The sequence below is a fragment of the Nelumbo lutea genome, chromosome 4, assembly GCF_056320005.1.
Source record: "Nelumbo lutea isolate HS-2025 chromosome 4, American lotus-T2T, whole genome shotgun sequence".
NCBI lineage: Eukaryota > Viridiplantae > Streptophyta > Magnoliopsida > Proteales > Nelumbonaceae > Nelumbo > Nelumbo lutea.
Window position 1 is genome coordinate 88339394 of NC_142687.1, and position 24867 is coordinate 88364260.

Sequence of the window (24867 nt, forward strand, 5' to 3'; positions counted from 1 at the left end):
ATAAAATTAGGGCCCTAACTTTCCCCACCTGAACAGGGCAAGTTTTCTCGAATTTTAAATAGGGATGGGGAGGAGACAGGGTGGGGATGAGGAAAATATTTTTTCTCTAAATCAAGGACGAAGTTTGCATATAATTCCCCAAACCTGATGGTAAATTAGTAAAATATCAGTATATTTAATATTGACTTTTAAGATAGCTCTAAGTTTTCCATATATTATTATAATCCTAGGATCCCACAATTCCATTTATAAAATACCCCCAAGTTGTCAGAATCCAATTCCTAAAATACCTCCAAATTCCCATAGTCCTATTTATAAAATATCCACAAATTAGATTATTTTTAAGTAGTTGCCTCGGGGTGGGGAAAATTAGGGATTCCCCATCCTCGATAGGAAATGGGTGCCTCGTCTCAAACCCACCCTACCACTGAGGACGAGGCAAGGATGGGGTAGAGTGTCTTGACTATGGAGGCAAGGGATAGGGAGGAGTGCCCCATCCCGTGCATCACATGGGGCCCCACTATTGACATACTAAAACCAAAAAGTGTGATCCATGGATCCGTGGTCACATAACTCACAATCCACAAATTTTGTCAAAAAAGGCTAAATTGATGAAACCTTCCTTGAAGTATCTGGTTGTTGCTAAAACCTCCCTTAAAGTTATGATAATTGCAATTATCTCCCCAAAATTTTCTGATATAGTTACAGGCAGATCCTCTTTGTTAGAATCTTGTAAAAGGAAGTATGAAAATGCCCCAAATACTCATGCATTAACTTTTGACCAAAATGTTTATTTTTCAAATTTTCTCTTCATGAGAATCCTTGGCCCAAACATTTCCATGATCCAATCTCTTTTTTCTGAAATTATTTATTTTCTAAATTTGCCCTTCAAATCAATCCCTCAAAGCCAAAGGTAATGCTTCGACTTTAAATTTTCTATTTTTTGTTGTTTATTATAAAAGTCGTATTATTTTTTTTTATAGAAACCAGTCTCAATAATAATTGTATGAGTATTTTGGACACTTTCGTGTATCTTGTTAGAAGATTCTAAATTCTACAAAAGGGGAGAAGATTCTAAGGGTGTCAATGGATTGGTTTTGGTTTGGACCCCACCTAGTCCAAAATCAATTTGAATGGATTGGACGGACCAACAAGACATATTGGACTGGAACAATCATGTCTAAAATATATATTAGATTGGATTGGACCTGATCCATCCATAACAAACTTATATTGGATTAGGTTAGATTAAGCCAATATCTGGTCCATTGGTATAAGATAAGAATATGTGTCAATAGATTGGGTTTAGGCTGAAACCAATTTAAATCAAAATGAATTTGAATAGATTGGACGGTCCAGACATTGAATGGACCGGTCCAAACTCCAAAACATTCATTGGATTAGATTGGACCTGATCCACTTATAATGGACTCGCATTGGACTGGATCGGATTGGACCAAATCCAGTCCAATTGACATGCTAGAAGATTCTAAGTTCTAACAAAAGGGGTTTACGGTCCAGACATTGAAAGGACCGGTCCAAACTCTAAAACATTCATTGGATTAGATTGGACCTGGTCCACTTATAATGGACTCACATTAGACCGGATCGGATTGGACCAAATCCAGTACAATTGACACGCTATAAGATTCTAAGTTCTAACAAATGGGGTTTAATTATAATTGCATCGAAAAGTTCAGTTAAATTACAATTATCAAACTTCAGGAGAGAGATTTCAGTAATAGTTAAAAACTTGTGAGGGAGGAGGTTTCAGCAAATCACAAACCAGAACAAAGAGAATCTTGTCCTACCAATCGTAAGATCTACTGCTCTGTCGCGCTGACGTGGATTCGTCGTGTCCGAAAAGTCAGCGACATGTCAGAATTAAACCCGATACCGAAATAACAAATTACAAACCCAATCCTTGGAGCTGTAGCTTTGCCTTGCCTCTCTGTTATCTACTTATTTTCAATTCAATTCAATGGGAACCATCGCTTGTTGTACTACTACCAAGGTTTCTCGTTCACCATGCCTCTCAGAGCTTAGCTCTTTACCTGCTCTTAGCTTAATTCTCCCGAGAGCTTCGTTTCTGCTCTTCCGAAACCTTTACTTCACACCCAGACCCAAATTACGAATGGCGTCACCGCTCCAGGTCTCTGCATCATCTACAGTTGGTCAGTACTTTATCTCTCTCTCTCTCTCTCTAATTATTGTCTTAATAGTGGCATATTGTCACTGGTTAATTGATTTTTTTTTTCATAAAATGATCTATTAACTTGAAATTGTTGTGTGGTGTGTGGAATTGATTCGTATTTGTTATAATATCTTGGGTGTCTCTGTGATGGGATTACTCTGAAAGTTTCTTTTTAGGAGAGGTGCACTAATTAAAGTTACTGATTGACGTAGGTGCATCACAAGAAGGACTGGAGGATTCGTCTCCCGGTTTGGTGGGGGAAAATGATTTGCTGATTGTTGGACCAGGCGTACTTGGGCGCATGGTGGCAGAGCAGTGGAGGAAGGTATTTATTAAGAGAAATTTTGAGACACAACTTGACTTTCTCTTACCTGATGTATTGAATTTGAATCTGAAGTTAGAAATTAGGACGAAATGGGATAGGTTCAGTCATCCAGATGCATACTAGGTCCTTAATTTCTTTTTTTAACAGGAACATCCAGGTTGCCAAATTTTTGGACAGACGATGACCACGGATCACCATGATGAATTGATTAAACTTGGGATAGATCCATCTTTAAGGGTAACAAGAGCAACTCAGCAGTTTCCCTATGTAATTTTCTGTGCTCCTCCTTCCCGGACTGTGGACTACCCTGGTGATGTCAGGTGCCTGTACACTTAATTTTGTTCCTTGTTTTACATTCGAACAAATCTAAAACATTATGCTCATAACCCTTTTTTAAAGCATAGTTGCTCAGAGACACAAACAAACACACACTCACATTCTTTATTCATGAATACATGTAGATGCATCTTTACTTCTGCTGTTTGTTTTCTTTATAATCGTTTGATTTAAGCAATTGCCAAATACCTAGTTCCTAGTATTTGTCTGAACACCAAGGTAATTAAAGCACTGCAATTGCATAAATGATGCCTAGACAACCAACTTGCCAAACCAGGGTCCTTATTAATTCCATTAGGCTACATGAGGACTTTCATGATTCAGGTAGATGTCTTCTCAAGCAATTGTCTATCTGAATTTGATGGTTGAACTCAATGGTGTATACCATGAAAGGGCATAAGGAAATGGCTTGAATAAATTCCTTTTGTTGCGACTGAAAAGTCAATACCATCTTATTTTTCAACTGCTAGATTCTGCTAGCATAACATATCTAGGTTGTGTATAGTCTTTATGAGGTCATTCTTTGCTTCATTTTTTGCTCTATTACTTGCTGCAAAAGAGAAAGGATGAAAGGTGTGACCAGATATTACTATAAATCATTTTCATCATGATTATTATACCTTGTTTCAGCTGTTTGGTCAGCACAAGGAATCTTGTTTCACCATACTATTTTATCCATGCGAACTGGGAATTCCACCTCATCAATGACACTATGCCTTCACTTGACACTAGAGTTACTCTTCATGGTGTTACATTTGTTGTGGCTGTGTGGGTAAATTTTCTTGGATTCCTGTTAACGCATAATTTAGCCCATGCTTCTCATCATTTTCCAGGGAGTATTTTGGTGAGAAGAGAGCATTTTCTCACTATTTTCTTTTAAAAATAATTAAGAGTTGAAGAAGTTCAGTTGGTATTATTCATAAGTGGCATTGTGATATACATTCACAACACATCTATGGCTAATCTAGAAGGCCGTCTATTAGATTGTTGCTCCAGGATTGCTCTTTCAACCATCCAATTGCCAGAAAATAACTTTCACTATGGTCATTAAATCCAACTGGAACAGAAGAGAATACTTTTTAACTTGGATCCCTAAACTTGTATGTACCCATTCTAATTAAATTTTGCTAAACTACTTTGGTTAGTGGTGTTCTCCTTATAAAAAGATCCATGCTGGACAAATGCCTATTATCAAATCTAGAACAGCTAATAGGTTCTTCATTTTTTATGTAAGTGCTGCAGCAGCTGCCCTGCTACTGGTGGGAAAACCTGCCATATAGGTCGGTCTCATGGCCCAAGGTTGCATAGATAGCACTATTTTGTGCCTACCTTCAGACTTGGGGCCAGTGGACCAGATATGTAGAGCTGTAGAGGTGCTGGGGATAGAGAAACTGTTTAGTAAATGGCCTTAGAACATATTTTTTTATAACATAAGAACATGTTTTATGTTAGAGAGAGAGAGAGAGTTAAGTAGTTTGATCTGAATGGGAATTTTTGTTATTTCTCTTTTGCTAGGAGCCTTTTATAGGCTACATCATCAAGATTCCATTCAACAGTTACAACAAAATGTCATGAGACTTGACATAGCTTACTCTTATATACTTGCATGAACCTGGGATCATCCAGGGTATCCAGAGCCTGATATGGTGTAGGCTTGCTACTGAGAGATCAAGCTGGGCTTGGGCTTCTAACACCTATCATTAACTATATAATTATCACAGTTAGGAAGTCTTACTGAAGGTTATTTGTATGAGACTTATATCCTTATAAAACAGCATGGACTGCACTAGATAAATGGCCATTCCACTTGAATTCTCAATCTGAAAGCCAAGATTTATCCTTACAAGAATCTCATCTGTGGGATCCATAACCACAACCACCCCTAGGGCATGTCAAAACAAAAAGGTGGCTCCCTTAAGTACATTGATGAGATAGGTATTTAGGAGATATTTCAAGTTTCCTTTAATGAGGGTGGTCAGTGGTATTTTTAAAATTGTAACTCTTTTCTTCAGCCTTTTATTATGGATCAATCTCTATTGTTTATTTAAAGCTCTTACTGTCTCTTGGGAGATCATAAGATTGACTAACTCTAGTCATTATTCTAGAAATTTACTGTTTCGAGTAAAAAACTGTTGAGATTGAGCTGATAACATTTGTTTTATTTATAAAGTTTAGTTAGAGAACTATTGAGCCCAAGGCCCATTAGTTTATGTTTAGTAAGAGTGTTCACTTATGTTTTTAGTAGTAAGGGTATACTTCATTATTCTAGAAATTTACTGTTTCGAGTAAAAAACTGTTGGGATTGAGCTGATAACATTTGTTTTATTTATAAAGTTTAGTTAGAGAACTATTGAGCCCAAGGCCCATTAGTTTATGTTTAGTAAGAGTGTTCACTTATGTTTTTAGTAGTAAGGGTATACTTGTCATTGTATTCAATTTTATTTATGAGTATATAAGATAATGAAAGGGGTGGCCAGATCTGATTTTTTTTTTTGGCTTCTCCCCATTCTCTTCAACCTCTCTCTTCTTCTCTTATCTGCACAGTCTTTTCTTTTTCTTCTTTCTATCACAGATTTCAAATCAGATCAGGTCTTTTACACTTTCTACTTGGTATCAGAGCAACTTTAGGAATTTTTTTGAGTTATTCCATCATGCAGATCTAGATCAGCCGACTGCATGATGAGTTAAAGAGCTGATCGAGGACTTCAAGATAACCCAGTTTTTGGATTTTTTTTGGTGGATCTACAATCCCTTGTAGTAGGTCTAGGGTTTATCACCAAAATCAAGAAGAACTGGAGAAAGGGGAAGAATCTTGATTGCAGTAGGACTCTTCAATTTTGATCTAGGAAGTGGTGCTCCAGGTTTTTTGGGTTTCTAGGTGTTTTCTGAAGAGGACGGTTCAAGTCCCAGGTTTTTTGGAGGTCTCTGGAGGGAGCAACAACCTCTTCTCTTCCTTCTACCTGCTCTCTCAGAGAAGATAATCTTGGTGGGAGGGGCTTTTGGGGTATTAGGAAGGTGTTTGAGGCTTCTAAAGGGGGATAAAACTTTTTCTTTTCATCTCCAATTGATTTCCTAATCTGTTCTGGGTGAGGATTGTGGAGTTGAATACAAAATCTACAGGTGAAATGGGACTGGGTGGAGGGAGGTACTAGTATTCTTCATATTTATAGTAAATACGTATTTACTATTCTTAGTAATTTTTAGTTTTCTTATCTTAGGTTAGAAAGTGGTTTCTTATTTTGGATATTTGTCTCTTGCATAAAAAATCTTTGATGAATATGATAGTGTTCTCACAAAGCACTTGCATATGAAAGAGATTGATCACCTTTCTAACAGTCAATAGCATGTGACGGTAATAACAGTTTTCTTTTAACAGATACTTCCTTTCATCTAGCCTATGAACACTCACTGCATCTTTTGTCTTGATTCTCATTATTCTAGAACTTAAAAATGATGCTTAAGTTGTTATTAGGAATGTTTCTAAGATGAGATTACAAGAATTGCAGTCATATGCTGGTGGTTGATTCATGACTCTATGACACTAGTGCACATGTCATTTCTCCGCCTTATTTTTATCATATTTCAGCATTAATTTGGTGTATGAAACAATGTGCAGGTTGGCTGCATCAAACTGGAATGGCAAAGGTTCTTTCCTATTTACATCAAGTAGCGCCCCATATGATTGCTATGACAATGGATCTTGTGATGAGGTGTTACATCTAATATAACAAATTGTTTAACTGGTAACAATATTTATTTTTGTGTTACGTCCTCTTTGCACTTGATAAAGTGGTTTTGCACCATAGTCTTTAAAATGCCCTAGGGATTTTAAAGCTAATGCATCACCCATTTGGCAGTTAAGCACTGATACTTGATTTCAGACCAGCATGACCTAGTTCACAAAAAAAAGTTCTTTACAAGTTTCTATTTGCATGATAAAGATAGGGGGAAGTGAAGTACTTTTTTAGTAGATTCATAATAGTATGTTTTTTCTTCAGATACTTTTTAGTAATAAATGCTTTGGCCTGTGACAATTAATATGGGGATTAAATTGCTTATTGACTTGAATTGACTGCTAATTCAAGTCTTTTTAATTGAAAGATGTTTCTCTGGTTTCTCTAACCATTTGTTATGATTTATGAATACTTGAGTATATCTCTATTTTCCAGTTTGTGAAACCGGTGTGCTTACTTAAAGATGAAAATATGTAATTCTTCATGTTTATTTGGTGGAAGAGTAAAAAGTAAATAACTATACTAATGAAGACCAAAACAAGGCAACAAAGGCAACCATAGTTGCTATTTGTTAACTGCATGTACATACAAGCATGCTTATTTTTGTTCTTTTATGTTTTTATCTTTTTTTTTTTTCTTTGCTAGGTGGGTTATGGTATTTTCTGAGAGATTCCGATGCCATTGATAAACTTGACCTTATAAGAAACACCTCATTCAAGTGGATTGGAAGATCAGCAAACATTTAGTAAATGCATTTGCAAGAGAGGGAGCAAATTAGGTTGATTTGAATTTGGGCTCTGCCCTTCTGGGGTAGACTGCAGTGGACTTTTGTGTATTTTGGATGGACAAGTTTTGGAGACTGCCTCAACTTCTGAAGAGTACTTTTTAATTTCTTGTACTATTAGCATTTAATATTTTAATAAAATTCTCATCATTTACTAATTAAAAGAAACATCTGGATGACCTGTTTAGAGAACTTTTTCCTATAATATCAATAAATTAGATAACCTGAAAAAAATATGCTCATTTTTTTTCCTTGGAAAAAAAAGTATTTCAGATACTGTGTATGGTGGTGGTTTAAGTTATACTCAAATGGTTATGCAGGACTCTCCAGTAGTTCCCATAGGAAGAAGCCCTCGGACAGATGTCCTTTTAAAAGCAGAAAGTGTGGCACTGGAGATTGGTGGTTGTGTTCTTAGACTATCTGCACTTTACATATCCTTACCTTGTGCCAACCATTAGCCTTCATTTCTATCTGGATCTTGCATGGATGAATGGTGAAAGTTTAATATTTACTGTGAACTAGTTAGTGTTTCCTCGACTGTTTATACAAAGCAGATAAAGGTGCCCATGTTTATTGGCTGGAGAAAGGGAGTGTAGAAGTTCGTCCAGATCACATTCTCAATCTTATTCATTATGAGGTTATTATCATCATCCTTACTCTTCTTTCTTCTTCTAGTTAATGAATTATGGCTACTATACTGAATTTTATATATAATCCTTGAAACTTCCATTGTTTATGAGCTTCCAGAATGACAAATTTGTCATAATTTACATATCTGACTTGTAACTTGCATGGCAGGATGCAGCATCCCTTTCAATTGCAATTTTAAAGAAGAAATTCCGTGGTCGGATCTTCTTGGGCTGTGACAATCATCCTTTATCCAGGTCTTGTGGCTAGGCTGCCTTTGAACTGCCTTTTTAGTTCTTACCATGCCAATTTCAGATACAACTTAGAAACAAGAGAAGCAGGATCAATTTTCTTTATCTGTTTTTTATCTGAGACCTGCTGCCATACCTCCTCTTTGCAGGCAGGAAATAATGGATTTGGTGATCAAAAGTGGGAAGTTCAGCAAAAAATTTGAGGGTTTTACAGGCAAGTACCTAACTGAAGTTTAGATGGAAATATCCTAAATTTTAGAATAGGAAAAAGGTTTCTAAGTAGGAAGCTTCCCTGCACAACCCCACACCTATTTGTGTCATCTGAATAAATGCCGTGGCTGATCTAACTCATCCATCAGAGGGCCCTCTAGGTTGGCCATGTGTTCATTCTCTAGGTCCACCTGAGGTCCTGAGCTTTATACTTGACCTTGTATAAGAGTTTTGCCCAGTTAATAATAGCTGTCCAAAATTTTAATTTTTCTTTTTATTCAAAATCTTGTGAACATAGGTTTGAAAGTCTTTTTTCTTTTCACTTTATTTTCCAACAGACTGAAGGCCAGGGCTTTAATTTCTTGTGTTGCAGGCAATAATGATCCTTTAGGAAAGAGGTTAAATAACTCAAAAACTCGTGCAGAAATTGGATGGGAACCAAAATATCCAAGCTTTGCTCAATTTCTTGGACTACAAGAATAACTGCAGTTTCTTTCTTTATTTTCAAGATTTCTTTCAATCAAGAAGCAAAGGAATAGGTTTGGTTGCATTGAGACCCTATGGTCTATGGAAGACCATTTTAAAGATATTATTTTATTGTCTTGCAATTCTCTCTGCTGCATTACAGATCTAAATCATTTATTTGTACACAGAAAGGTCAAACAAGCTCAAGATGTATGCAAGTTAATATAAAAATGCTCGAATTCCATCAAGACTCGTTCTTGGAACCTTTTGGTGAATTCATTTTCTGATGGGACCTGAGCTCTCTATCCTTGGACATGCCCAAGCTTTCCATTGCTGTGAATGCGCCACTGTGAAATCAATATATCAGATTCTTGGGATTATATGTAGTATGTTTCTGGGATCTGTGCATGTTTTATCAATCTTTGGCAATGACATGGCGTGACTTTCAGGGTATCAATTTTATTGATGTATGGTGGTTTGGAATGTGAGGGTGGGTGTGACTTCATAACCATGGTTCATTCTAATGAAACTATGTATCAAATGTGTCTAATGTCCGATACAGAGGTCGCATCATCTTTCTGGGTAACTTCTCTTCATGTTAGCATTTGGCAAGAGCAAAGGATTCCATCCATTTTGCCACTCAAACTATAGGAATTGTGCCATGTGGCAATACGAGTGTCCCTTCTCCCTTGTATTTCAAGTATGATATGAATGTAGGATATGCATGTAATCCACTCGGCTTCGAACAGACTTTATGGCCTTGCATTGGGAATATCTCTCCATGTGCATAAGTACGGAGATGTTTCCGATGCAAGGCTGTAAAGACTGTTTGAACGGGCCTTGCGCTGACTGAAGCCGATCACGAAAAAGTTGAAATCATGGAAGGCAGATAGGTTGTATCCTATAGACTGGATTGGAAAAGAGTGGCATAATACTTTCATTGCCGACACTATTGGGGTGGTTTTGGTTCATCCAATATTGGGTTTGGGCTTCTTAACGTCCACAAAACCCAATTTATGTTTGGCTCCATGAAGTCACATCACATGAGAGGAGTCACTTCAATCCAAAAAAAAAAAAAAATCATGTAAGGGACTGATCATTCTGGTTTAGAGTTGAAATTGGCATTCCAGGTAAAAACAGCAACCGTTCAGAGTTGAAATTCACATTTCAGGTAAAAACAGCAATTCATATTAATCAGCCCAAGACTTCTCTGATTTTTCACACCAATTTCTATTGATCAACCCTAAACGTTTCATGAATGAATGACAATGGTACCAAGCGCTAATGGGTCATGTAGTGTCAAATACATTAGCTGCCATATAGTTGGGATAAGGCTTGGATGATGATGATATTATGTCCATTACGAGACCAAATCAGCCCCCCACAACGTCCCACAACACATCCCCACTGTGTATTGGAAACATTTCCCAATGATAATCTCAGAAATGATGATGTCATCATTGGAAGATGTTCCTTGTACACGGAAGGGATGTGCTGTGGGACGTTGTGAGGGACAATCTTGTGGGGGGCTAATTTGAACTTGCCCACTACATAATGTCATAACCACTTATATAATTATTCATCCAGTCATCTACATTGGATTTGATATTGGGACTTCCAGACAACAGATAATTTATTAGGATAAGTGGACTGCAATCCACCTCAGAAATCTGAATTGCAGCCCCCTCCTAGTCTATTAGTAGTCCCCCCCTATAAATCACATCCTGCCCGTGAATTTGACATCAATCCACAGGCAGAATCCAATCCACCCCTAGAAATCCTAACTCCACCCTAGGGGTGGACTGAACTATAAAAACCCCTAATTCATGTTCCTCTAGGAAAGCAGTGGCCTCATTTTACTTACCATGCTCGGTTTGGAGAACAATCGGATCTGATACCACAGAAGAAGAATTTGGTGAACTATTTCCAGAGTTTGGTTGGTGATTAGAATTCTTATCTACTGTCAACATTGATGGGCCCAGATCTCACATCAATTGCAGTGTCCTGGGTTGAGTGGATTCATGGTGCGTCTGGTAGTTAATCCAGAACAAACAACAACTAGGCCCACGCTTTAAAGAGACTTCTTACCAAATCAATGGAATCTTGCTTTACCAAAATAAATGCCTTGTTTGAGCTCGGTAGATGTGTGTATGCAAAAGCAATCTAAAAAGTAAAGAAGAAAAGATTTGAAACCAATGTCCAGAAAATAACATTTTCATCTCTTCTTCCATTTCCTCTACCACAGCTTGGAGAGGAAAACAAGCCAAAGGGTGATTGCTTCTGCTGCTGCTGCTATTGCTGTTGTTTGGTGCTGGTGATGGGGAAGACCTGTTGCTGGGAGGAATCAGAAGATGGTGGTTTGGACATCAAAGGATTTCTGTTGGCAGTTATCCTTGCCGTCATGCTCTTGGTCATTTGTGTGTCTCAGTCACGACGCAGAGTTGTCGTCCATGAAAGATGGTGTTACTGAAACGCCCATAATTTGGTCTTTTACTCTAAGTGAAGCTCTTCTTCTTCTTTTGTATTAAACCTCTTATTATTATTACTAAGATGAATTGATGATGATGATGATATTCATTAAACATTTGACTAGATGAAATATTTCCATGGTGAAAAGGCGTTTTTGTCTTGAGGGTGAGGAGAGTTTGATCTGTAACGGTGTTGGTTTCTTTTTTTTTTTCATTTATATGGGGCAAGATACAACCATTAAGACTCACCCACAGGTGCAAGCAAATGCGTTTGGCCTTTTACCAGTTACCACGCAGCAAAAGAACTGATCTTAATCTTCTTCTTCTAGGAACCTAATTCTGTTCTAATCCCCATGACCTATCAACACTTTGCCAGAACTATCATAGATGCATCGTTAACCAACAGTTATTAGTGGGTTGGATTATAGAATTGTAGCCGTTTTTTCAAGAGAAATTGCAATCTCCATGTTATATAGGTGTTTTAAGCAATTTCTTGATTGATTGATTTTTTTTTTTTCTTTTGCTTCATGAGACTATACAACAGGGGTAGTCCATCCCTTTCCCTTCACCCCCCTCCCCCCAATCAGAGAACCTACCGACTGAGCTACCATCAGTTGGCAATTTCTCGTGTGATTGATTGATACAGGTAAAAGGTGGACGCAACTTTTTACATTGATTTCTGTGAAAATCACTTTTCCGGTATTTCTCCTCTGTGGTGCTTAATGATACCGTGTCTTGAATCACACAGAACGAAACAAAAATTGTGCCACATTTCAGTTATTCATTCATAATATGCCCCATCATCATCTTATTGTTGATTAATCTTGCTTATCGGATCAGACAGAACTGTTCTAGGGACTGGTTACCGAGTCAAACAGTCTAATCATCCAGTTCAAACGGCAGTCCGTTATAACCTAAAAAATAAAAAACGGCCAAAAACGTTGTTTGTATCAGGTCTGGTCCAGTCTTCAAAATAGTACCTAAAAATGGATATTGATTAAATAACTTTACAAACCAAAAAATAGTACCTAAAATATCGATTTTTCATAATGTAGGCCTCCTGCTTGTCATAAGGTTCACCCATCATTCTTCTTTTTCTCTTTCTTCTTGCTTTGCATCTTAGTTTCTTCTTCATCAGTTTCTTCATGTTTTCTCTTCTTTTTCTTCTTTTTTCCTTCTGCCTCTGGTTCAACATCTTGCCCCTCATTTTGAATTTCAGCACTCTCAGCTTCAGCCTTCTTTTTCTTTTTCTTTTTAGTTTCTGCCTCTTCCCTTTCGGGTTCCACACCACTATCCTTGTTATTTTGTAGATCAATGTCCTCAGCATCAGTCTTCTTTTTGTTCTTTTTTTTCTTTTCCTTCTTCTTATCACCTGTAACTGGTACCCCTTCAACTGCTTCTTGGGCCTGAGATAGTGGTGCTTCTCCATGCTTCCTCTTCTTTGGACTAGTGTCTTCATCCTGTTTCTCCGCCTTCTCAATGACTGGTTCAGTAGTCCGTCCAAGTATTGAATCAGCGGAAGTATTATAAGTCTAAACATGGAAACAAGAGTCAGTCATCAAATATCACTATAGAATTTACTGAAAGAAAAAGCAGGATATGTGAGTGAGTGTGTGTGTGTGGTGGGGGGAGGTCACACCTTAGCAGGAGTTATCAGTGCCCCTGCACCCTTCTTCCGATCTTTGTCATAGAACTCTATCTTCGGTTTGCCTTTAGTTGATCCAGCTGAACGGCTCAATTCTCTGCCCTCAAGATTCCTCAACCGAGCCTCAAGCTACAAAAAGAGTTAACATGAAAAGGCAACATCCAAGGGAAAAAAAAGGAAGTTAGCTTAGAGAAGAGACTTGTGTTTCCATATTACCTTGGCTCGATTCTCTAGCCCCATAGAGTTATCTTGACCATCTCCCAGAGCATCATATCGAATGGCTAATGCAGTCTTAGCTGCAAGTGACCGAGAAATTTTCCCCTTGAGCTTTGGAGCTGCCTGGCCAATCAAGGATGCATGGAAGATAAGTCCATATTTGGGGGTAGCATGTTTGGTTTTCAAAGCTCTAAAGAGGGCTTTCTCTGCACCAAGGATCTGGACAGTGCTTCCAGGTTGCTTTGCAAGATTCAACAAGCTTCCTCCATGTGCAATAAGACGAGCACCAACAAGCTCCCCAACAAGAGCAGTCAAATTAGGGGCAATGGCATTCATTCTGCTTTTCAAGTAGTCATATAGTTGAGCTCTATACTCTGAAAGAGCCAACACTTGATCACATAGGTCCCTGATATTCATCAGATCTAGGTCACTGACTTCAGTTCCCATGGAAATGACTGCTGCCTCTTTCAGTTCTGTCTCGACCTCTTCTGGTAGTATCTATGCATACCAAAAATACAGCATGTTATTCATAGACATCATTATTTTCAAAGGTAATCTCTTTACAGTAGAAATCAATCTCCAACCACATTGTCATGCAAGGAAATAAGAATTGAAAAAAAAAAGAATGCAAATGGACCAGAGAATAACACAGAATTTACATGGTTTGGGGCTTGTGTGCCCATGTCCATGTAAGATCCTTGTGAAATGAACTATTCTTAATTCAACCTTAGTGAACAAACAAGTTTATATAGAGATCACTGAATTACATTTCTTAGGGTTTCTAATTTGTCTACAACTGAGAATAAAACATATACTGCAAATACCCTGTACAATCAGTGTATGAATGAATCACAAACCATTTGGACTGGGGGTTCTGCCTCTCCGCTCTACGTAACCCCTCCCCCCAGGCCCCAGTGCCTTTCTTATTCCCTTGTCCTTTTAATATAAGACACCATTCATCACCATAGTTGTCAAGGCGACAAGGCGCCCCTGGAGGCTCACCTCACCTAATCGCCAAGAAGTTTTCTAGTGTGTTATAAAAAACTTTTGTATTTTTAATCTTTTGACATTATAATTATAAAATAGATATTTTTAAATTCATTTTGTGTTTATATACTAATTTCTTTTTTATTATTTTCTTATTTGTTAGGGTTTAATCAACACAAACATTGCTAAATGCTGTATTGAACCCTCGAAGACTTCAAAACCAGAACCAATAAGGAAGAACATAAAGTGTTGTCCAATCAACACATTTTCTTCTTTTTCTTTACTAAATTTTGTGTGTTTATATGCTAATTTCTTCTTCTTCCACCTTCTATTTTCTTCTTTCCTATAACAGAAAGAGGGGTTCAGCCCCTATATTTTTTTAATTTTCTTTTCTTTCTTCTTTTTCTTCTCATGAATATGTCAGAATATGTTGATTTTCTATACTTTAACATGAAGTTTATACTTTTCTTACGAGAAGTATAGATATTTATTAAGGCTATATGATTATGGAACCTAGGGCACTACCCTAGGATACATGTTTTTACTTAAAAAAATCCATCACCTAGGTGACTAGGCACCCCCCCCCTGTGGCCTAGCCTTGCCTTGGTGCCTTGAAAACTATGTTCATCACACACAATCAACATATAATTGCTGATGGATTTTTAATTAGGAGTTTGTTTGGTGGAACCCATCAAGCATAGTTTTCAAGGCGTCTAGGTGATTCTGGGTGACACTAGGGTGCCTAGTCACCCAGGTGATAAAAATTTTATAATATAAAAAACTAACTTTTGGTTAGTTCCCTAATTTTATATACCATTCAGCATGTATATTATGTAAAAAAAATAGCAATTCTCTTTATTAAGAACATTAAATTTCCTCTAAAAATGTGGAAATCATCACATCTAAAAGATAAAAAATCTTTTACATATATTAACTTCATTATTTTCAAAAATAATACTACAATAATAAGTTTTACTAGAGCAATTTCATATCAATTAGCAGCTAAAAAGGTTATTAACTATATATGATAAATATTCAAGATGGAAAGTAAAATATAAAAAACAAGGATGGAGTTTCTATTTTATTTAATTAGAGAGAGAGAATAGAAAAAAAAAACTCTTTATAATTCTATTCTTTCTTTCATCCTTCTTTTTTCTTTCTTTTTCTCTCCTCAAAACCCTTTGGTCTTTTAAATTTCAATAGTAAAACATTAAACCAAAGTATAATTGATATATATATATAGCATATAATACAACGTATTAAAACATACATTAATGTGATACAACAATATAAATGATATTATAAAAGATGCCCACCTTGTCATTTTTGTCGCCTAGGTGGGCATCTAGTCACCTAGAAGAGCGCCTAGTTGCTAAAAGTCAAGGCGTTTGGGCAAGGTGCCCAGCCAAGGGCACCTAGTCACCTTGATAACTATGCCATCAAGTAACAAATCCCACTGAGTATGAATATGTGTTACCTATATGGCATTAAGATAACAACCTTTCAATATTACTTTTAAGACACATGGAAGGATAAGTGAACAGAGTTCTACCTCAGAGAAATCAAGTTTTCCAGCATTTGAACGATTTCCCATAAGTTTCACTGCCTTTGCATAGAGGATATTGTCTTGTACAATCTTTGCAAGTTCTGGAAAATGCCAACCATACCATTCCCGGACTCTCATTGCGTAAGTGTTAAGCTCTTTGTCAAGATCATCCAACAAACCGATTGCCTGAATAATCATTGTATCCACCTGAAGAGAGCCAAGAAAACTGCAAGTTAATGCATTAACATCAACCCAATGGTTAGTTAGAGAACAACAAAGATAAATTCAATCTTAAGAAACAAAACCTTGAAAAGAAAAGCCCATATTTCTTTTCATAAACATTTAACATGTGATCTACTAGCCATATTGCAAGATGCTGGATATCAAAAGCTGGAATGAAGCATCCAGAGAGAGAGAGAGAGAGAGAGAGAGAGAGAGAGACAGGTAGACCAAAAAAGGAAATGGATATAGTAAGAAATAATTTAAGCACTAATAATTTAACAGCAGAGTAAACAGATTGGTGAAACAGGATTTATGTAGCCGACTCCATGTAGTTGGGGGCAAGGCAAGTACAAGTTTTACTAGCAAGGGAAACAAAATGATAGCCATCAATACCAAACTGAAGAACTTGCAAAGACAATCAAACCTTCTTTTTTTATGAGCATACAAGTACTCAAACTTAATGGGCCTAATAGAACAAAGTTGTTGGAAATTAATGTATCAAGGCATGAAGAATGTCATCCTTTCTGCTGCCCAAACCTTAAGAGGATCAGGATCCAAACTGAGGAGTAAAACCAAGACATTGTCTATGAAAACTCATCCTAACCAGATGATGGTGCAGCAGAAGTACTTACGAATAATAGGTAGAGTCAAAATATTCTGGAATCATTCACCAATCACCATATTTGTTCAGCTGATAGAGTGATCTATTAGGATCATCCCATCAGAGTTCATCTTTTGACCAGCATATCTAACACTAGCAACCATGGGCTACTACTATCTTGAATATGTGTATGTGTACAAAGTAATATACATCAGAAAACCACACAATGAAGCAGACATATTTCTTAATTCATTCAATCAGAAGTAAGGTTTTCACAGTTGAACACGAGTGCATTACAAACAACAAGGTAAAAAAGAAAAATGATAGACTTGAAATTAAAACAACCTTATCAGGGCTAAATTTTAGCTTGTATCTAGACAAGCTGTGAGATAAGCCCAAGCTCATTGGAGCCAAATCTTGGACTGCTAGACCAGATATTAGTTCAGTCAACTGACTTCTCACACCCCTCATCAGCTCCATCACAGCATTGTTGTGCACACATTCTATTTTCTGCAAGAAATTATGGATTCCAATTAGTATGGGATGATGAAGGCAGTAAATACTAATTTGGAATCTATGAGTTTATATTATTCAGTTCAGGGCTTAACATACCAATTTTTCCTTTATTGCATTTCCAAATTTTGAGTCTGCCACTGCTAGTGTTTCCCCATCACAACGAGCACGCAAGAACTTGCGAAGAGCCTTGCTAGGCTTGCTATCAATCAGCAAGGTTGCTGCTGACAAAGCTTCAGAAGTGTTCTCAAATTTGGAAAAAGCTTTCAGCTTCACTACCTGAAGGTGATGTAAAATCATATAGTTGAGAAGAAATCTAAGCAGAAACATGGCACACAAAACCTAATATCAACATTGAAAACATGCAGGCCACAACAAAAACGAAGCAATTCAAAAAGCATAGTATTGTATCTAGCACCCCACAGTTCATTATATAGATACCTTACTGGGGCCTAAAAGTGCCAGCATTCAAATCTCCTACAGGTAAGATTTGACATGATCGAGGAACCAAAAACAGGATTTCCAATTAAATGAGTTAACTTGCAGTCTAAGAAACTAGCAGTTGTACAACAGGGCTATGATAGTGCAATGAGAAAATGGGATAACCAGTTTTCACATGTAAAAACAAAACAAACCAGTGTATGCAGTTTCGAACAAAAGCTTTTTCGTGGGATAGGTTCAAATAAAGGTTTGCACTGAAGCCTTTTTTTTAACTTACTAGGACTACATTTTGTTATACAGAAGGGGAATGAAAACAACCTGTTGCTCCATATAATTTTAGGGTGTAAGGCTGCAAAAAAGTTTTTTATTCTTTCCATCAAAACAAAAACAGTCCAAAAGTTGGGGCAGAGGAGAAAGTCAACCGTGCAGAAGAAATAATTCCATCTAATGTTAAGCCAAATACTTCTAGTGTCGCAGGTAAGTCAGTTTGTTTCAAAGAATCTTAAAGCAGACTATTTGAAGAAACCGTTTGTACACCCACTTAATCGTATATTCTACCTTAAAGTAGCCTAGTAAGCAAAATTAGGTCAACTTTTTACTTCAGTTGCAAGGGATTGAACTGCATTTAGTTGGAAAATGATAGAAAAAATGGTGCTTCCTAATCTCCATAGAGAGACTTCCACTTTTAGCAGAAGTTGAAGACCATGGTGTTTGATAGTTCATTCTGAAATGTTGATGAACAGAGTTATTCTTACTTCTGTTTTATTTAAAAGGGGAAAGGGTGGTCCAGGAGAGAGAATGTGATGAACAAGGTAACATGATATCCAATATTAAGTAGAAGCCGCACTCCTCATAGCCATGTGACAGCCAGGAGAGAGAATGTAATGTTGCAAACACATATAACATTGGCGCATTCCTATAAAATCCCTCCTCCGTGATAAAAAAAAATGGTTGTTTGTTCATAATAATTACAATAAAGACTGTTAATCGCACGCCATTACTCAATGTTAATCACATATAAACATAAAAGAGGAGGACGACGACGACGGACAGGATTTCTGATTTCTCAGTTGCAACGTTCGGGAGGAAGAGAGAAGAAAAGGATAAGCATTACCTTTCTAGCAGATTCTGAAGTTGAAAACTCCTTCCACAAGTCCTGCAATCCAGACTGAGCATAATTAGGAATCCCTGGACCTTACCTTATCAAACGTAAACAACCAACCATATACAGATAAAGATCAGGGAAGACATGTATTACTTCGACTTTAGAGAGCTTCCCTTCATCTAATACTTTGAACAGAGCAAAGCCCGCAGGAGTCTCAAACAACAAGAGCATTTTCAACACTCAGTCACCTAAAGAACAAATCAGCACAAACACCTGATGTTAGTTAATTGACGAACAACAAGCTACCAAATATACTAGTCCTAACTCTTTCTTGTAAAGAAAATATCGCCTTTATGATCTCTATAGTTCGTAGTAAACCATAGAACATGCCAACAGAAGGAAGCAGAAGATATACTTCTCAGAGCACAACAAATGAAAACAAGGGAAGAAGATGGAAGTTTGGGGCTGAAGGAATCCATAGTTTTCGGTTTACTGGTTTTCAACGGATTTGAAGGTTTCGAGAAGTGGGGTTTGAGGTTTTCGGGTTAAGGGATTTATTAGTTCGAGAGCAGAAGATTAGAATGGCAGAATCACTCTTCCGGGGGGGAAAAAAAAGAAGTTTAAAAAACGTATTTGGCGGAGAGACTATGATTTGAAGGAAGGAAGCTATAGACCTGAAATTTATTACGGGATGAGTTGATTAAGGTAGGAGATGGATGTTCTGGGCGCGTAATGTAAACTTGCAGAGGAACCCTAAACAGCAAGGAGCAAACATTCACCTGTTGTTGTCTCTTGGTGCTTGATAGAGGAACACGAGTCAACCGTACATGCAGTGACAGTGATAAAGAAAGAAATGGGCTTTAGTAGGGTTTATTGGTTTAAAGCATGGACTTCGTTGAACGTTAGGGTTGCTGTATGAATTATGTGCGGTATAGAGTCCGACTATGACACCGTACCGAAATGGTATCATACATTAGATTATATTTTATAAAGTCCAATTTTAATATATACATTTTTTTAATTTTTTAAAACTATTCTTATGATTTAGTTAATTGACAAAGTATATCATATTATTTAACACTATCAGAAAATTACCATTATTGTTAAAATGTCCGTTTCACTCTTTATCTTCCTCGATTTACCTTCGATGCCTAGGTCTTTCCCTGCTCTTACATTGCAGAAATTTACGATTACCGAAAGCAGTTGCATGTTTAAACAAATTGTCTTTTGATTCTTATAATGAACAGGAAGTTGGAACCGCGCGGAACTGTAGATCGGACAATAATAATCTTAAATCTCCTCTCACTAGATGGGAAAAGCAAATCGGAAGAAACATGAAGTCGAAATCGTCAAAACTGCATATCAGAACTACTGGAATGTAGATTGGACAACAGTAGTCTCGGATCTCCTCTCACCAGAAGGGAAAAAGGAGATTGGAAGAAACAAGAAACCGAAACCATAGGGACTTCCGGGACTGCAGAGGTTAGAGAGGAGAAGGGAGTGTCGCTGCTCTGCCACTACGTCGAGATTGGGAGGGTATAGAGCATTGGAGCAAATTAAAACCAAGTAAATGCTCGCAAGCCTAGTTCTGTGTGTGTGCGTTTGTGTATGTGTCCAGTTTGGAACTAACCAAGGAGTTTTGTTTGGTTTCTTTCTTCTCTCCGTCTCCCTCTTTCTGTCGCCAACGACCTTTAGTGCAAGAGTGAAGAGGAGCTTTAGCGCGAGGTGAACATGAGCTTTCCATTGTCGACGACGATTTTGGTTGTTGCAAAGGTCCTCGATTTCTATCGCCGACGACCTTTAGCACAAGAGTGAAGATGAGCTTGAAGACGATCCTAATCTTGAAATGATTCCTTGAAGAGTACAGGAAGAGGCGGTTGGCAGAGATGAGAGAGGAGACCTTCCCTCTTAGGCCTCCAACATACCTTACCCGAGAAACAATGCCCCCAGTCGAACCACTGTAACTTCGCAAACTTGCACTGAGCTCCATTGCCATAGAACAGTCCAGTTGCATAGTAACTAGAGAGGGAGATTCTGCAATAGTAATGATCGACGGAGGCTCTGCTATCTCCTCATTTGTTTTTATTGGCAAGATAATCTCTGACATAACCTTCTCCTCCTCAGGCATCTCCGGCTAGATCCGACACGGAAAAGAAAGAAAAAAGCCTTCATCATGGAAGAACATCAACCCATTCTTTGAATTTCATAGCGCTTCTATAGCCCATTACCTCTCAACGATTCTCTGTCATCATAAGCCTCTCAACAATTCCACCACCACCACCAATTACCTCAATTTTTTTTTTCATTCATCCATTATTTATTTATTTCTTTTTCTCAAATTTTGGGTAAATTATAAAGACCCCCCTATATTATGGGTTCTGTGACAAAGACCCCTCCTGTACTATGATTGCGAGACAAAGACCCCCTTCCGTTTGCTTTCCGTTGAAATATTTTTTAATTCCCATATTACCCTAATAACTATTCCAAGAAAAAATATTGTTCATCTTCCCCGACCTCATGATACACGAATAGCAACGCGGTAGACTTCCAAAGTCGTGGATAACATTGTTGTGAGTGTCGACTACATCATCTTTCATGATCACGCTTCTTCGGTGACTGCCACTTCTGAAGAGGAGCCGTATGGAATGGTAGCGAAGCTGCTGGTGAAAAGACAGAGTTGACCGATGGCATTTGCACCATTCCTCTGGCACAACGCATGCAGAGTTGAGAATCTAAAGGAAGAGGAGGAGAGTAGAAGATAAAAAGTTTTTCTTCAGATCTGAAGAAACATATAAGAATGAAACTCAGTGTGGCATAGATTTCATCTTAGCTTTGTTCCGTAAATTTTCATGATCAACAAGCATCGATGAAAGATGAAATGTTGGGAGGTTTCTTTAAATTTCTTATGTTCTCTAGTCGGCGGTGAAGCTTCAGCCTTCAAGTGTGAAACCTCCTTTTGTGTGTGTGTCTGTGGAGATGGACGATTGCCTTCGACCTTCAAATGTGTGAAGTCGAAGGATATTTAGACGAAATGACAGGTCTTGGTCAAAAGGTGGATGCTTTCAGGGGGTTCTATAAGGACTATGTTCTACGAGGATTCGTCGACTTTGTACTGAGATTGCTTTACTACCGGGTAAACAATTCCTGAAAAAAGGCAGCGAGCTCTCTTTTAATTAGATCGTGGTTGTTTTAGACTTTAGAGGTTGCAGTGAGATTCGATTACATCGGAAAACATTCAGTAAGGAACACCAAGGGGTGAAAAAACTGCATACAGGGCTTTGGAAATTTCTTTTCTTTAAGCTAGAACTCTGCAACCTGACTTAACTTCTTTGCTGGGTCTCCCTTGAAAGATTCGACGAAGCCTTTCAAGAATGTATTTCCTTTTCTTATTTCTTTGAATACGACCTTCTGTTTTCCTAAGGAGGTGGTGTGTTTCCTTCCACTCTTTCATTAGAGATTTCTTGCCAAAGTTATCGTTTTACCTCTTCATCGGAGATACTTCTTTTGGGTGTTATTTTCTTGTTGGAATTGAAAGGTAGAGAGGACGGTGAGGGAGGGGAAAAGAAGAGAAGAAAGGGAAAACAATAGGTTAAATAGGTTTTAAGAGAAAAAGGGCAAAAAAGAAAATAGAAAAAGTTTGGTGGGGTATTTTTGGTAATTTAACACATTCTGTCATCTGACTTAACGGTAAAGGGGGGGTCCTTGTCTCATAGTCATAGTATGGGGGGGGTCTTTGTAGCAAAACAAAGTACTGGGGGTCTTTGTAATTTACCCTAATTTTTTCTTTGAATTTCATAACGAATAGGCTTTTGTTCAAGGACTCTATAATGGATTCATCGGATCTCTGCCTCGAGTTGGTCAGACGCCAAACCAATAGCATTTCCATCATCCTCTGATTTGCACTATGCACTCATTCACTTGATTACTTAATTTTAATTTCTTGGTTTGGTTAATATTCAATTAACTCTTCTAGTTCATGTAGACCGCGTCGATGTCAAATTCTAAGATTGGAAAGGGGTGGTCACGACAATGTGCAGTTCCGACCAACTAAGTTCTCGAAAATAAGAAAGGAGGTTCTGGGTTACAGTGTGCAGATTGGAAAGGGGGGTTTGGACTTTGGACTGAGGTTTAGGTCTCAAGCGTCAAATTCTAATGAGCTTCAAACAATGCCAAAGGAGTGGCATGAGTCTAAAAGAGTCTGAGATCTGAACTCTCATATCTTTGGCTTCATTAGGTGAGGAGAGAGAGAGAGAGATTCGAAAAGGTATTTTTGGATTTTTTTAAAAATATTGGTCACTTGATGCCTTATATGACCAAGTGTGATGGAAAGTTAACGGTTGGGGAGGTTTTAGTCAATTGTCAAAAAACTTAAGGGTACTCTAAGACAATAATTAAATAGTAAGGGTATAATTAGTCAATTAGTTAGATAGTAGGGATAGTTTAAGAAATTTGCCCTTTTTTTATTTGGTGTCATGCACGATTAATGACTTTCCCTTGACCCCTTTTTCTCCAAAGTGTTGGTTGCAATATTCAATTCTACGTCAATGCTGGAACAAACCATCTAATATACCAACGAGCCAACCTTCGGTTGGTAACGTTAATACCTTTTTGGTATAGTATAAATTAAATTTAGAAAAGTATATTAATTTGGAATATTATACCGTGAGTTTTGAGGAAATTAATAGTATATACCTTTTTTTTGGCATTGAATCATCGCCTTGTGCCCCCATTAGAGGCCTTATTTCATTTTAAACACTTATTTCAACAACAATCTAATTTCTTTTCAAAGGGGTGATGAGTAGACCTGTTCATGGGTCAAGCCAGACTTTTTCCTATTGTCAACGTAAAATATTCAAGCCCGACCCAAGCCTAGCCCTCATAAAAGCATGAGGCCTAAGCCCGAACCCGAAGCCTAAAGGTTATAATATGATTTTTTTAGGGCAAATTTCTTAAACTACCCTTATGATTGCTAATTGTTTAACTCTACCCTTACTGTTTACATATTGTCTTAAAGTACCCCTACTTCTAATAATTGTCTAAAGCCTCCCTTGCCATTAACTTTCCATCACACTTTGTTCACATGTGACATAACGTGACTGATAATAATTCCTAAAATACCCTTACTATTCCTATCTTCGCTCAGGCATGCCCCAAACCACTCCCCATCTTCCACTGCAATCAAGCTGAATACACCTTCTAAATCTGTCGTTATCCAAGGATCAAAATATCAGTATCGGGTATTATATCAGACAACTTGGATATAGATACAAATACAAATACGGATACAGATATGGATATGGATACGGATACAGATACACTTTGGAAACACATGGATACAAACAAAAAATATGAAAACACTTGGATACATTAGGAAAATAAATATAAATCCCATAAATATATTATTAACATTAAGTTTACTATCAAAATACCTACAAATAATGTATAAATACATAGAAATTGTATATTTTAATGGTATATATGAAGAAATATATTACAACTAATATAGCGGGATGCATATACATCATACAATTTTATTGATAATGCATCAGTCAAGAGTCCAAGACACATTATACAGATTTTTACAATTTAATACCTGCACAAAGTCATTATTGTTTTATTTTTTTATTAAAGTCTAAGGCACAAAACATATGCAACTAATCTATTTGAATTATTGTATCATTTGTTTCTATTTTACTATTTATATTTTTAACATTAACAACAATGTCAACTAAAAATAATAATTCTCAAATTTTTGGAAAACAATATTTTCACTTTTGTGAACAATAAATATGTTATTATAAAATATAAATTAAAATGTTAATTAATAATTTATAAAAATATAATCCCAACTTAAAATATATCAAATTTATTAATTTTCAAAGTTACATATCATATGAAAATTCATAAATTTTAATTACTAAACTAATTATTCCATTATTTATATTTTATTTTGTAAGCTTTTAAAATAAAAAAAAATATTTTTTTGATATAAACGTAGATTAGTGGATTTGATAGATTCAATTCATATTATATTTTCTAATATTTTGAAAATAATAATTTTATTTTTATAAATAAGAAATCAGAATTTTTATTTAATGCAAATTAAAATATTAATTAATAATTTATAAAAACTTTAAGATACATATCATGTGCAAATTTATAAACTTTAAGTATTAAAATAATTATTTTACTATTTA

General features: G+C 36.8%; 2 protein-coding genes across 4 annotated transcripts; one reads left to right on the forward strand and one right to left on the reverse strand.

Annotated features, from left to right (window-relative positions):
* Positions 1–1916: 1916 nt before the first annotated feature.
* On the forward strand, positions 1917–9383 carry LOC148861625 (uncharacterized). The gene is made up of 9 exons (XM_088986614.1): positions 1917–2174; positions 2407–2519; positions 2667–2839; positions 6472–6565; positions 7694–7804; positions 7921–8010; positions 8172–8257; positions 8401–8465; positions 8835–9383. Exons 1-9 carry the CDS (start codon positions 1982–1984, stop codon positions 8942–8944), a joined length of 1035 nt encoding a protein of 344 aa, XP_088842740.1. The 5' UTR covers positions 1917–1981; the 3' UTR covers positions 8945–9383.
* Positions 9384–12280: 2897 nt separating this feature from the next.
* LOC148861626 (putative nucleolar protein 5-2) lies at positions 12281–19650 on the reverse strand. Of its 3 annotated transcripts, none has more exons than XM_088982984.1 (9): positions 19450–19650; positions 18824–18918; positions 18680–18721; positions 17224–17403; positions 16957–17121; positions 15795–15995; positions 13256–13753; positions 13034–13168; positions 12281–12926 (listed from the first exon to the last, which is right to left on the reverse strand). In XM_088982984.1, the coding sequence occupies exons 2-9, from the start codon at positions 18899–18901 to the stop codon at positions 12471–12473; spliced, it is 1755 nt and encodes a 584-aa protein (XP_088839110.1). In that variant the 5' UTR covers positions 18902–18918; positions 19450–19650; the 3' UTR covers positions 12281–12470. The 3 variants fall into 3 exon arrangements, with proteins under 3 accessions (XP_088839110.1, XP_088839112.1, XP_088839113.1); XM_088982986.1 differs by having other exon boundaries at positions 19345–19521; XM_088982987.1 differs by lacking the exon at positions 19450–19650 and adding an exon at positions 19086–19424.
* Positions 19651–24867: the final 5217 nt, after the last annotated feature.

What these genes read in the sequence shown, in the direction of transcription:
- LOC148861625 (XM_088986614.1), top strand. Translation starts at nt 1,982, where the DNA reads ATGGGAACCATCGCTTGTTGTACTACTACCAAGGTTTCTCGTTCACCA. An exon ending in TGGCAGAGCAGTGGAGGAAG is followed by an intron (nt 2,520 to 2,666) that starts GTATTTATTAAG and finishes TTTTTTTAACAG; the next exon opens with GAACATCCAGGTTGCCAAAT. An exon ending in GACAATCATCCTTTATCCAG is followed by an intron (nt 8,258 to 8,400) that starts GTCTTGTGGCTA and finishes TCCTCTTTGCAG; the next exon opens with GCAGGAAATAATGGATTTGG.
- LOC148861626 (XM_088982984.1), bottom strand. Translation starts at nt 18,901, where the DNA reads ATGCTCTTGTTGTTTGAGACTCCTGCGGGCTTTGCTCTGTTCAAAGTA. An exon ending in GGAAGCTCTCTAAAGTCGAA is followed by an intron (nt 18,722 to 18,823) that starts GTAATACATGTC and finishes TCTGGATTGCAG; the next exon opens with GACTTGTGGAAGGAGTTTTC. An exon ending in CTTCAGAATCTGCTAGAAAG is followed by an intron (nt 17,404 to 18,679) that starts GTAATGCTTATC and finishes CATCACCTTCAG; the next exon opens with GTAGTGAAGCTGAAAGCTTT.